We start from the raw sequence: 13,545 nt of genomic DNA, 5'->3' as shown, positions 1-13,545 counted from the left end.
CCTGGTTCTATTGTTTCCCTACAGGCAATATGATAGAGAGTCATGGTGTTTGTCTAGTACATAGGGCTAAAATGAAAAATAAGCAGAGTATTTTTTAAACCACATTTTAACTACTTGGTGGGAGTCAGTGTAACAACTGTGCCCAGTACCCACGTATAGTACATTTCTGTCATTTGCTCTTTTTATATATTCCATCATTCTAGTATTTCTGATAACATTTATAAAGTTACAGTTACAATTATACTAAATGCATGTGAATAAAAAGTAAAAAATACAATTAGAGATGGTATTGAGGACCAGAATAAAGCTTCACCAAGTGCCCACTGCCCTCTAGTGCATATTTTAAGTATTGCATATGCTTCAAACTTGTGAGCATTTATACAAAACAAAAAGGGGAATCTGCATTTTTTATATTAATGGAAAAGTTATGTACACTAGTGTCCCAGGGACTCCCCATCTCCTTCTAGATTGTAAGCTCAGCTGAGAAGGGTCTTCCAAACCTTCTGTTTCCATAAGTCTCAATTGTTATGTGATGCCCTTTGTACAACACTACAGAATATGATGGTGCTCTATAAATCAGATAATAACACAGCATACACAATTGTATGAGAATATACTGTATGTATATATATATATATATATATATATACACACACACACACACACAATCAATGTTTGTCAATGTTTTGGGTACACCAGCACGATAGATATTTCGGGTTTTTCCATAGACATGTTTCAGCAGCTAGATGACGCAAAAACTGTGCTTTTATCAGTAATTGGAAAATGCTCACCTCGTTGTAAAAGAAGTGGACTGTGTGATTGTTGAGTTTGACTGAAAGAGTTTTTAGGAAGCAGATGTAGTAACCCATTATCTCTTCGTCCGAAAAGTCAAACTTGTGAACAATGATAGAGTTCACGTGGTTATTGGATAGCAGGTAATCTGCGTACAAAAAAAAAAAAAAGAAATACTCGTACCGTAACCCAAACAATCAATTATAAAGGAGACATATTTATGAATTTTAAAGATCTTGACTTGTTAATTTGACTCCTTAAACATTTTTATGACACATAAAAATACTGGAATGACAAATGATGTCAAAACTTGTATGACACGTTTATTTTAATCAAAGTCCATCCATTGCCATGCAAAGGTTCAAGACACAACTTCAGCTACTACCGCGAGGGTCTACAAAGTGCTTTTTTTTAAAATTCTAATTATTTTATTTTAACTTTTTTGGACACTGCAATCTGCTGGAACTTATGAACTATTGCAGAATTAGATGGCCCTTAATAACGCATAGCAAACCCTCCTTCCCAACGCATAGTAAAGTACTCACATTTACCGGGTACTTACATAAAGACGTTTCATGGTTAATATTCTCAAACAGCATGTTCAAAGTCTGCAGCAGCTGACCGCAGACATAACGACCAGACTTTTGGCGCAGAATGTTTAAGAAGAAAACAAACATGTTCTTCTCCAGAAAGAAGCTGTAAAATAACATTTGAGCATCGTTACTTTAAATATCCCTTTTCTGTTCCAACCCAATAAGGAAAATGGATAGAGCATTGGTGATGCAAACTAAGATGATTCCATTAGTTACAGGAGATACCTTTATTTGGGCCAAGTTAAAGAAATTTGAAGAGTCACACATTTTCAATGAGATAACATCAGAACAATATTTATGTTTATTTTCTACTGTATTAATTTAAACATCTTTGCACATGATCTCATCCAATCTATAACACACGCTACTTCTAGATGTCCATCTGTATGGTTTAATTTCTTATTAAAAGTGGGTAAGCAACCTTAGCTATCATGTAGGGCCTATACTTGACTGCTTTAAAAAGGAAGCCATAGCTTCGGCGCCAGTATTACCATAATCTCAACTGCACAGGCAAACGGTAGGGCTTTGATATAACCACCAGTGCCCATATAAACAGCGATAGAATTTAGAGATAGCATTTGACCCAAGTCAGTAGACTTGCTCATAATCCTTGTTGGTTGTGACCCAAGGGATGGACACTTAATAAATGATATGAAACCGGAAGGATTATTCTTATCACAAGTGAGTGGGTTACACTGGGCACCCTACACTGATCTAAAACCAGATAAGTCATTGTCATTACGTGAAAGATGTCACTTACTCAAACACAGAACTGTCATTTTGATCTCCCCAGATAAGTATCTCTGTGATGGAGCGAATGGTTTCCACCAGCAAATTCCGATTAAGATCCGTGACAGTGGTGTTCTTTGTTAAGACTTGATACATGTACCTGGAAAGGACAATGACAAAACATAACTAAGAGAACAAAGCGGCCTTTGGGCCAAAACATGTAAAACATAACGGAATATTCTATAGAATACTTTTTTGACTTAAGCTCACTTTATGTAAGCAACTTAATTGTACTGGTACCGAAGGAGCATGTAAGCAATTCTTACATGAAATCGGAAGAATTATTTTTATCACACGTGGATATATGTCCTGAGTGGAAGATATTTAAATGATTCTCCTGCTCCTATTAAAAGTCACCTACATGTAAAAAGACGCACCCGGTAACCCAGCCCAGCAAAGACGCTCTAGTCGGAGGTTGGTTATATCTAGTAGAATATACTTATAGAGCCGGACTTTTCGTTGTTAGTCAGTCTTTGTTGATACGTTTGTTGCCACAGTCCTGATCAGCAAAATGTTTCATTAAGGAGACAGACAAACCAAGGTCAACAAACCAAGGTAGGGTTTGGGGGAAATCTAGTTTCTTGTGCATCCCCCCACCCTAAAATGTGGGATTTTTAAGTAAAGGAAGATGAACTGAATATCACCAATTTAGAGTTAATTTAAGTTGGGTTACCTTTAAAAACTTAATAAGAACATATCGTACTGACACATTGGGAGTTGAGAACCCGGCCCGTGAGCTGCCAGCTAGCCGTATGGTTCTTTTTACACAATTTTCCTGGCAAGAATGGTGGGCTTTTCAGGGCCCTGCTCGTGAGCTTATAATATTTGGAATGAATTATTAACTTAAGTGAGTGTCAGTAAACAGAGAAGGGGTTGTCACCCACATATCTATTAGTAATGCTGATCTGTGACAACTCTCAAGGTCTGGAAGGTTCCTAATCTTGTTTCTTTTTTGGAACTTGACCAAGGATATTTATAGTTTTCCCTATTTAAAAAAAATATATAAAAAATGAGCTTGTTATCCTGTGGTTTTAACACGACTGGGAGTACTTGGAAAGCTATGGGAAGGTCATAACATGGAGAGACTGACTACTTTTTAGTTCCGTGAAAAACTAAATCTGTAATTATTTACAATTTATGGGGATTTTTGGGAGACGTATCCCTAAATAGGTAATAGAAGTGTGGACCCAAACTCAATGATGTTGTCTGTGGAGTAAACACCAATTTAGATTCAATTATTTTGAGGCCAGTGACATTGCCATAACAGTATATTGTATCCAGAACCTCAGGGATCTATGTACTGATGTTTGTCATATATAGTAACCTCTTTAAAAAGTATATTAAATAATTCAGTTTTTCAGTAAGGTTTTTACAAGACCTATAAGTCGTTTGATACAACCACTATTTTCTGAGTATACAATAAAAACAATAATAACAAAATAATAATAGTAATAATTACTATTTTTGCATTGGCTACTATGAATAGCTCAGCTTGTCCTAAAATACCTGTAAAATTTTTACCTTGTACAGTGCTGCGGAATCGGTCGGCGCTTTATAAATAAAGTATAATAATAATAATAATAAAGTAAAACTATGAAAATAGGCCCAATTTCCAACAATGGAAAAATACAGCAGACAGAGAAGTAGGGTGCGCTCGGTTTATTGTATTTTGGTACTTTTTTCCTAGAGTGAGACTCTAGAGACTCTACAGGTATGTGGTGCTGCTGAATCTATACCTGGCGCTGTGTTTATATCCCCTTTTGTTAATGGAAAAATACATCTCTTCCCCCGGTACATCAAGCGCTGATTGCAGAAGGATCTTCCCAGCTCCTTAGACTTTTATCTATTTCTAGCCTAAACACATTTACCTATAAAAGGATCCGGCCATGGTATACGTGCTTGTTATGCTAGAAACCCTGATGTATATCCTGAATCTAAAGACTGACTTAAGGTTAGAGTCTTTACATCAGGTACAACATGCAGACACGATGGGCCAAATGGCTCATATGCGTTGTCAAATTCTATACGAAACAAATGAGAAAGCTTCAGGTGCTGCCCCAAAACCAGAGCAGCCAAGGGGGGCTATCAGCCCCTATGCCAGTCCTTCCCCAAAACCAGAGCAGCCAAGGGGGGTTATCTGATCCTATGCCAATACTTACTCAAAACCAGAGCAGCCAAGGGGGATTATCTGCCCCTATGCCAGTCCTTCCCCAAAACCAGAGCAGCCAAGGGGGATTATCTGATTTTATGCCAATACTTACTCAAAACCAGAGCAGCCAAGGGGGATTATCTGATTCTATGCCAATACTTACTCAAAACCAGAGCAGCCAAGGGGGATTATCTGCCCCTATGCCAGTCCTTCCCCAAAACCAGAGCAGCCAAGGGGGATTATCTGATTTTATGCCAATACTTACTCAAAACCAGAGCAGCCAAGGGGGATTATCTGATTCTATGCCAATACTTACTCAAAACCAGAGCAGCCAAGGGGGATTATCTGCCCCTATGCCAGTCCTTCCCCAAAACCAGGGCAGCCAAGGAGGATTATCTGCCCCTATGCCAGTCCTTCCCCAATAACAAACCAGTCAAGGGGGATTATCTTCCCCTATGCCAGTCCTTACCTGCTACAATACATGGGCTCTATGGGCCTGTTCTGTATGAATGTTGCTGTAAGTAGAATAATATTATGAATGTCTGACAAACATTAGGGAGACTGATGATACAAACACAGTGACAGAGAGGACATGAATACAGAAAATACACGTTTAATGATGATGAGGGGCCAGTCTCTCAATGGAAGCTTCCGGTTAAGTATTATATAAGTACCATTATTGTATGATGCAGACAGGGGCCCCTGCTGCACAATGACTCAAAGTGGCCCCAAAATCCAAACAACTGGACAACCAACGTGTTAGAGAAGAGAGGGCTGTCATGGCTCAGGTTTTGTGTCACTTCCAAGCCAACCCCACCAAAGACACCCTCACCGGAGGCCCACTGCCAAAGTAACTTACAGGGTTCAAGGTGCGGGGCCCAGGAGCCCATATCCCATTTGGTGACCCCGTGACTTACTTTAGCCGGTCCAATGAGTGGACACTAGACGGGTGCCGGCCGGAGCCGCTCACCCAGCTCTTCGACCTCCCAAACATCGCTTCACTTGTCGCTCCCAATTAATCCATCCTGCGACATCGAGTAAAATGACACTCCGTACAACCCTGAGCTCTTCTCCACGGGAAACAGAAGCAGCTCAGCCAGAGAGCGAAGCACTGCGGAGACCGCTGGGAAGTAGAGTCTTTCCTGAATCAGTGTCTATAGAGTCAGCAAGGAATCAACTACATCTCCCGGCATGCAAGACGCGCGGGCGACGACACGGTTAATACTATTGTGACGACAAACAGGACAAATTAGGTTACTGGTAGTGATCGCTTCCTTCCGTGGCTGGAGCGGCTGTTTTGGATGGTGCTCCTAGCGGTGGGAACTCATTTTAATAACATCTTTGCTGTAACGATTGTGAACTTGTGTTACTGTGTGTCCCTGTGTCATTGCGTAATACGTGGCGACCCGGTGTAACTTCTCATAGGAATCCTCTCAGGGAGGTCTGACACGTCGTCACCCAAAGGGTGAGCATAGAGTTAGTATTTATGCCACCACACACACACTAACACCCAACACCACACACACATTCACACACACACTAACACCAGCTCACCCAACACCACACACACATTCACACACCAGCTCACCCAACACCACACACACTAACTGACACTCTAACACTATATACTCACACTAACACCATACATTAACACTGGCCTTCCTCCCCACACACACCCAACAACAAATCATATAACACACTGACATTAAAAGGACACACTAACATACACCCACCTTAACAGCATTCAGTGAATATTATTCATTGTTTTATTCATTCCGTGTGGCTGTACAGTGGGTAGAAAGGACATTGCAAGTAGTACATAACACAACAGTTTGATTACAGAAAAGTGAGGAGGGCCCTGCTGAAACCCAGCTTACAATCTAAAGGCAGACACACAAACACACACTGGACCTCAATGCTTACACGCTGACACGATACATTATCACACACAACACTGTACGGCAACACAAATATGCCAACACCAAATGCTAACACATGTGCATACCTGACACCATACACCAGGATACACACACGCTAACACCATACACCAGGATACACACACACTAACACCATACACCAGGATACACACACACTAACACCATACACCAGGATACACACACACTAACACCATACACCAGAATACACACACCAACACCATACACCAGGATACACACACACTAACACCATACACCAGGATACACATACACTAACACCATACACCAGGATACACATACACTAACACCATACACCAGGATACACACACACTAACACCATACACCAGGATACACACACACTAACACCATACACCAGAATACACACACCAACACCATACACCAGGATACACACACCAACACCATACACCAGGATACACACTAACACCATACACCAGGATACACACACACTAACACCATATAGTAAAAGACAAGCACATGCTAACACCATACACTTAAACCCACACTGACACTAAAAATTAACACAGACATATACTAATACCCACTCATACACTAACACACACAACAAAATAGTGTACTAGCACAAAATGAAATGCCCTGTAGGGAGACGCTTGCCAAAAAAAAATCTCTCTTCAACTTAAAAATGCAAAAGAAGCATAACAGATGAAAAATACATTTGCTAAGAATCTCAAAGGAAGCATGTAACCAAAAATACATTGATTTGCAGTATCATACGGTTATGTTTCTTTAGTGTTGGACAAGTGTGCAAATAATTTTAAATCGGCAACTTCTTTTTTGAGAAGAGTGGGCCTCCAGTTCTACCTAATGCCAACTGTTTTAGTTTTGATTGATAGATAGATAGATACACATATGTTATTCTTACGTATCGATGTTTAGGGGGTGCAATGTTTTGGTTTCGTTTTCCTCATGGTTATATTTTCACAGGTGTAACTGATAGGATTAATAATATTTTTATTACAGGATGGGTTCTAATAATAATAATCCCGCCCTCTCTTCTTTTTCCCGCCCCCTTCTTTCTCAGTCCGTCCCCTCTCTCCTCCCACCAAGCCATGCTACCGCTTAGTCACCGCCCCCTTGTGTGTATACGGTAGCGCGTGAATCCCTCTCTGGCTCCCCCCACTGCAGCGCACATCGTTGGCATGTTCCTTTAACACTGCAGGAGGAGGGGGGGCAGCGGCCGGATTGAGGATCACACACCGTAGGACAGTATCAGAGCTCACCGAATCCCCCCTGCGCATCTGGCTCAGAGCCTGCAGGGGCGGGCGGTGGTGTGATCCATGCACACCTGTGTAAGTCCCCGCAGTCCGAGGCTCTTGCATGCTCCCCCCGTATCAGAATTCCCCGGGACCCCCACTCAATGAACAGCCCTATATGTTTTACTTGGGGTTGTTCTTTGTCAATGTGCTGATCCTGTATTACGCCTTCCTGATGGAGTACATCGCGCTCAACGTGGGCATCGTTTTCCTGCCTGAGGACATAGACCAGGCGCTGGTGGACTTGGGGGTGCTGTCCGATCCCGCCTCGCTGCTGTACGAGGCCGAAAACGAACTGCTAGACGGCTACTTGGAATAAACAGGCGGAGAGACGTGAGAGGCCCCTGGCTATGGAGGGGACACCCTGCCCCCATGGGATGTCTTGCTACGCAAAGACAAGCGTTTACTTTGGTTGCACAAAAATGGCCCCCTTGCTAACGTTGGTGTTGCGGGCTGAGGTGACAGCATGGCCGTCCTGCTTCGTAGGACAGTGCACGAGGGCTCCGCAGCCCAGCTGAGGTACAGTAAATTGCCCTGACGTATTGCCCCAGCAGAGGTAATAAAGCTCAGGCATGTACACGACACATGGCGCAGTTTAATGCTGTGACACGGCATGGTGTCCAGTGAAGCATCATACACCGGCCCACACACCACATAACATAACTGGCATTAACTGTCACTCAAACAATGTGTCATTGTCACATGACAGCTGTCGCTCAAGCAAAGTGTCATTGTCACATGACAGCTGTCGCTCAAGCAAAGTGTCATTGTCACATGACAGCTGTCACTCACAAGAGGTGCGTGTTGCTCACATGTTCACAGTTCTCTCCCTTCTCAGCTAGTCATTTGGCTGCTTGTTATATGGTGGTAACGTCAAGATACCCCAAACCTTGCCTAGCCCAGTGCCAGTCCCTCCTCCATCTCAAGCAATGTCAACCACAAGGGCTGTGCATGTAGATAGCTACACAGATAATCATAGCTACCAACTGTCCAGATTACGTTGGACTACCTTCATGTTTCACTGACACATTACTTGTATTTATGGAGCCCCAGCAGATCCCATTGCATTATTACAATAGGGTAATAACATCACAAAGTTCACACCTTAAAATAATACGGGTTTACAGTCTATTAGAAGGTCGACGTCTTCGGTTATCCTCTCCTTTCTGGAATAAATGCATTTAGCTAAACAAGGCTGAAACACCACTTTTGGCCTACTTTAATAAATCACATCTCACGAAGGCTTTGTTCAGAGGCTTAATCACATTCTCCAATTGCACGCGATACTATTATTGATGCAATTGGTCCCGACACCCCCATTAAAGAAAACTGCATATTCAAGTACTTACTGCTCATGCGCACAGGTGTTGGGTCAGCGCAGCATCTGACGGTATAGGTAAGCATATCGTTCGCAGAGATATGTGTTCTACTGACGCCACACAGCTATCCTGTGCCTTAACGTGCGTATGATGGCTAGAGTGGCCCTTTCAAAGTTATGTTTCTACTTGATGTCGCAGAAGGTTACTAAGTTTGGAGTCAAGTAGTTCCTTCAACTCGTTTTTATGTGATGTTTCCCCCGTCATACTAACCCCCCAACATTTCAAATGGCCAATGAGGGGTGCTTTAGGTGATGTGATTAGGTCCTTACTATGTGAAGGCATAGTTTGTGACTTGACACCCTAATTGCCCAATGACAATTGTGGATTTTAGAGTGTGAGCATCTCAATGAAACATACATTAAACAAGCAGGACAGGTACACCAATCAGCAACACACACCTCACCCTCTATTCTAAAACACCTACAGAATACAGGATGAACACTGCTACAGGATAGCACTGCTGTGAAGGCCACACTGGGCATGTGGATCACAACCCTACAGGTAAGCAGCTTCATATAGGCCGTTCAACACTTGTGTGTGTCCGTCAACAAACTGGTAAAATAAATTTGAATATAAATAAATATAGGTGGCGTGCAGGCACAATCCCTGTGGCCAAGACCTGACCTCATAGTAGGTATCACCAACTTACTTTGGCACCCTCTATGATATGGCTGTCACATCGCCTGTCATGGTTGGACAACCTAGTTCAGGATTGGGCCCTGAATTCTGCCTATATCTGGATTGTCCCTCACCAGCAGGAGTAATATATAGGCAAACTAATCATTTACGTTCCACTAATACCCACATGGTCTATGATGCAACTAGAAGATGGCCAATGCGTTTGTAGCCCTTCCTGGAAACATACTTTATAATGTACAGGCTCAATCCTCTGTTCATTGAGAGTTCTAGAAAGGTACCCTTCGGGGGAGGTGGCTGTTGGGTACATATCAGATATTTGTACCAGTATGGTCCAACATTGAAGACTGACAATGCTCCAACTTGTAAGTCTCCTTTTCTTTTTCTGCCAGGGAACACAGGGTATGAATGCATGCCATTGCTTCCAAAACCACTTGTCAATACGTATACCTCTAACCAGCACACAGGAGGAGATAAAGTAAATATAGCAGAGGCCATCTTGAATTGTTCCGCATTTTTCTGGTTAATCAAGTGAATAGTTTAAAAAAAGTATGTTCCTGCACCTTACAAAAGGTTGGAGTTCACTTGGGTGCTTTTGTGTAAAATTGTGACATTTTCATTGTAATTTCCACAAGAAGAAAAACATTTTTTTTTTTTTTTTTTTTAGCGTTGATTCTCCCTTCTCCATACTTATCCAGAGCTCCTTTCTTGGGCTTGTACTACTATATAAACCAGTTGTAATATACATACGATAATATGTAGGGTTTTAAATATATCTGTAAAGGGCTGTATGAGGTTCAGTTCATATCAAGTGGATCTGGACACACTTTTGCAGCTAGTTTAGTTTAATCGAACCTCAATGTTTACTTAGATCTTATTTTGTTGTCGTGAAGTTGAGCTGATTTTACAAGCAATGATTTTTGATTGAAAATAAAATGCAAGGAGATCCAAAGTTTCTATGAATAAAATGTGCTCAATGTATACGTGTGTTTGACAGATTAGTTCATGTTGCTAGACTTTGTGCTCTGGGAGTTGACTCCTTTCTAACAATTAAAAGCAGGTGAACCATCTTTTGGTCTGTGATTGTCAACTGTAGCTACAGTATATTTTTTGACGATTTGTAATTGTGTCATATAGAGCATCAGAGATGGTTGAAATAAACTCAAATGTTTCTCATTAGTTGGAGCGCCTGACAGTATGCCCTACCAGTGCCATGCTTATCACAGTATAAATGACCTCGTTTACCATTGAACACTTCCACCAATACTTGTATTGTGTTTCAGCTCTGATGTGCATTTCTGTTGTTCTGGAAGGTAACTTGGATTAGAATTAGAAGTCTCTGTAATTAGTGACACCATTACTGCCCAGATGTTACAGGCTTAGGTTGTGCAGTGATTCTCTGACCTTCACCATGCCAGCCCAGGAATGGAATGTAACAGAGGTTAGATGTCACTTGGAAAATACGAAATGTTTTATTCTAAACGTTTCACGGACATTTAGTGGCTTCATTACACACTCGCTCTACATCAACACTATAATGTGTCTATAATAAAAAGTCCTGTCCGAGGAAGTCGAAAAGAGCCACTGGCTGAAAGTCAGAGTCACCACAGACACTCGAGGCTGATCTTCCAGGAAAATCAAATCCAAAAATGTCCGATTTCCCACAGAATATCTTTCTAACTCTATAGGATGGGAACAAATCCTATAGGTAACTGGAGATACTAAAGTTACAGTACTCATGAACCCCTGTGATACAGCTACTATATGGCTTAGCCCTGAAGCCATGACTGTCACCCTGACATCTCCTGCTGTGGGGGGACTAAATACTTACACTGGGGTATCTCTCTCCACTAGTGGTTATGCTGTTTCCTATAGAACTTCTTGTGTAGATTAAGGCACACGGTGTGCCAACAGGTGCTGCATCCATCTTCCTCCTTTTTCATGTTCAGTTTCAATGCTGTGATGCACCATATTTCAGCCCCATTTATATAGGAGGCTGATGTATGTTTCCTATTGATGAACTGTGATCATCACGTATACTGCTTTTCTAAATTATCGTTTAATGGCTTAATAATCATAACATCTGGAACTAGTAACCATTAAGTCATAACTTTTGTCACGATAACGTGATAAATGTTCATTATTCCAATGTCTTTTTTCAATCTTTAATATTTCTAATCAAGTATAGCAGTTGCCACATGTGCGATGCACCGCTTCCCATAAAAGAACTGCCCTGATACAAGCGCTAAGTATACCACCACCCATTTATTTGTAAGATTACATTGTGTTACCTGCATACTGTGAGTTTTTTCACTCTAAAAATACAAACAAAAAAAAGAGAAATAATAGATAATATAACAATAATTTACAAAAACAATAGAATAACCATTTTATGGGTCACCACTGATGATGTTGCAATGACTTCATCATTCTGTCTTGTTACAAAGGAGATACATAAGGTATGAAAATCTATTTCAGCAAAATTATTTTAATAAGGATTTGTGATGCTTACACACCACTAGTAAGAAGACTATGTGTTGTGCAATTTCTTATTAACAATGTATTTCTCTTGACATCAGGTTTGGAAGCTGTTTTGGAATGCGAGAGAATATGAAGAAGAGACTGGACCATGAGCGGACTGTGGCAGGAGATTCTAGAACCTGGAAACAAAATGGAACATTGGTAAAACGTGGATTCTGATTCTTATCTGTAGAAGGAACTATTGGTGCCCAGCTTTGATGACTTTGGGGTAAATGTTCAGGGTCTTCGGCAAGGTTTGAGATCTCTTGAGACTTACCCTAGGATTACAAAGGAGTTTTATATTATGGTACTTAGTAACCAAATTAATTGAATGTAGTATTGATACACGTTGGGCCCTACACAATTGCCGTTCCTGCTCTATTACAGCACTTGGTGAACTCTCTTTGGGTACTACAGGATTGCCATTTTTTGCTGCTTCAGGTGAACTACTAAAAATGTCCTGCAGTTCTGGGGTATTACAATGCACTGTTTTACCCCCGGGAATTTAGGAATGGAGCGTTTTGATCATCTCAAAATGATACCAAGCTAAACACGTCTTCCCATGGAATCCAAAAGACTTCGATGATTCCTCTAATCTGCTATTTGAAAGGGTTGAATTTTTCTTAGTAGAGAAAAAAAACCATGTTCCCCTTTTCTTTATCATAACCTAAATAAGGGACCTCTGAATTCGCAATAAAACTGCTTTACTCAACTTCCATGATCTAGAGTATTAAGCAGAGCTGTGTTTATTGCTCGCACACCTTAATTATTGACATGTTTTTAGATATCACATTTGTTTATTGGCAGATTTAAAATTATACCTAAAACATTTGATTCTCATTGACATAGGGGGAAAAATCTGCTATCCCAATAGTATTCGTTGACATATTAATGTGACAAACATATTTCTTGTAGGAAATCACACATCCTGCTTTTTATGCTAAAAAAAACCCCCATAACTTGTGGTTGGAAAAGTTATTTTGTTCAACTCATAGAATGTGCTAAATTTTAGTGTACCTTACGCAATAAGTATCGCTTGCTCATGCCAAAAAGAGAAATATAAAAATGAATGTGAATTTTCTTTAGTTATATCAGCCAAAAATATTTTTTGTGGGCTTAATTGAGTTAACATATGGATTGTCGTTACCAAGAGAACGTTCTACAGAATTCTTTGGATTTGGAGTTAACAATTTAGGTGCCAAAAAAGTGACTGTGAGCCTTACATAAAGTAGTGAATATTGCATACAACTCCGAATGGTGTTACTAGACATTTACAGACTCATTTCTATTAAACCATGACAGGAAAAAGAAGCCATCACATTTTTAAGATGTGTGTGTGTATGAAAGTGGAAACAAGAGCACGTTAGAGAATCTGATCTCATGGCTTTGCCTCATCTCTGTGTCCAAATGATTTCACAATTAGAGGGGTTTATTTGCTAAACCATATGTTTGAAGGTGGGT

At 40.8% G+C, this 13,545-nt stretch overlaps 2 protein-coding genes across 2 annotated transcripts in view; one reads left to right on the top strand and one right to left on the bottom strand.

The window, feature by feature from the left end:
- The window catches only part of CLEC16A (C-type lectin domain containing 16A), a 64,997-nt gene extending 59,584 nt beyond the window's left edge, over positions 1 to 5,413 (bottom strand). Inside the window, exons 1-4 of the mRNA XM_053470761.1 lie at positions 5,241 to 5,413; positions 2,146 to 2,274; positions 1,355 to 1,488; positions 792 to 940 (exon numbers count right to left, since the gene is read on the bottom strand). Coding sequence (XP_053326736.1) covers positions 792 to 940; positions 1,355 to 1,488; positions 2,146 to 2,274; positions 5,241 to 5,317 — 489 coding nt within the window. The 5' untranslated portion in view covers positions 5,318 to 5,413. The remainder of the gene's footprint in view (positions 1 to 791; positions 941 to 1,354; positions 1,489 to 2,145; positions 2,275 to 5,240) is intronic.
- Positions 5,414 to 7,423: 2,010 nt separating this feature from the next.
- On the top strand, positions 7,424 to 12,920 carry DEXI (Dexi homolog). The gene is made up of 2 exons (XM_053471103.1): positions 7,424 to 8,068; positions 12,144 to 12,920. Exon 1 carries the CDS (start codon positions 7,614 to 7,616, stop codon positions 7,866 to 7,868), a length of 255 nt encoding a protein of 84 aa, XP_053327078.1. The 5' UTR covers positions 7,424 to 7,613; the 3' UTR covers positions 7,869 to 8,068; positions 12,144 to 12,920.
- Positions 12,921 to 13,545: the final 625 nt, after the last annotated feature.

The sequence above is a fragment of the Spea bombifrons genome, chromosome 7 (genome assembly GCF_027358695.1).
Source record: "Spea bombifrons isolate aSpeBom1 chromosome 7, aSpeBom1.2.pri, whole genome shotgun sequence".
Lineage (NCBI taxonomy): Eukaryota > Metazoa > Chordata > Amphibia > Anura > Pelobatidae > Spea > Spea bombifrons.
The sequence above is the reverse complement of the archived record's forward strand: the minus strand, read 5'-3'. Positions and strand labels throughout refer to the sequence as shown.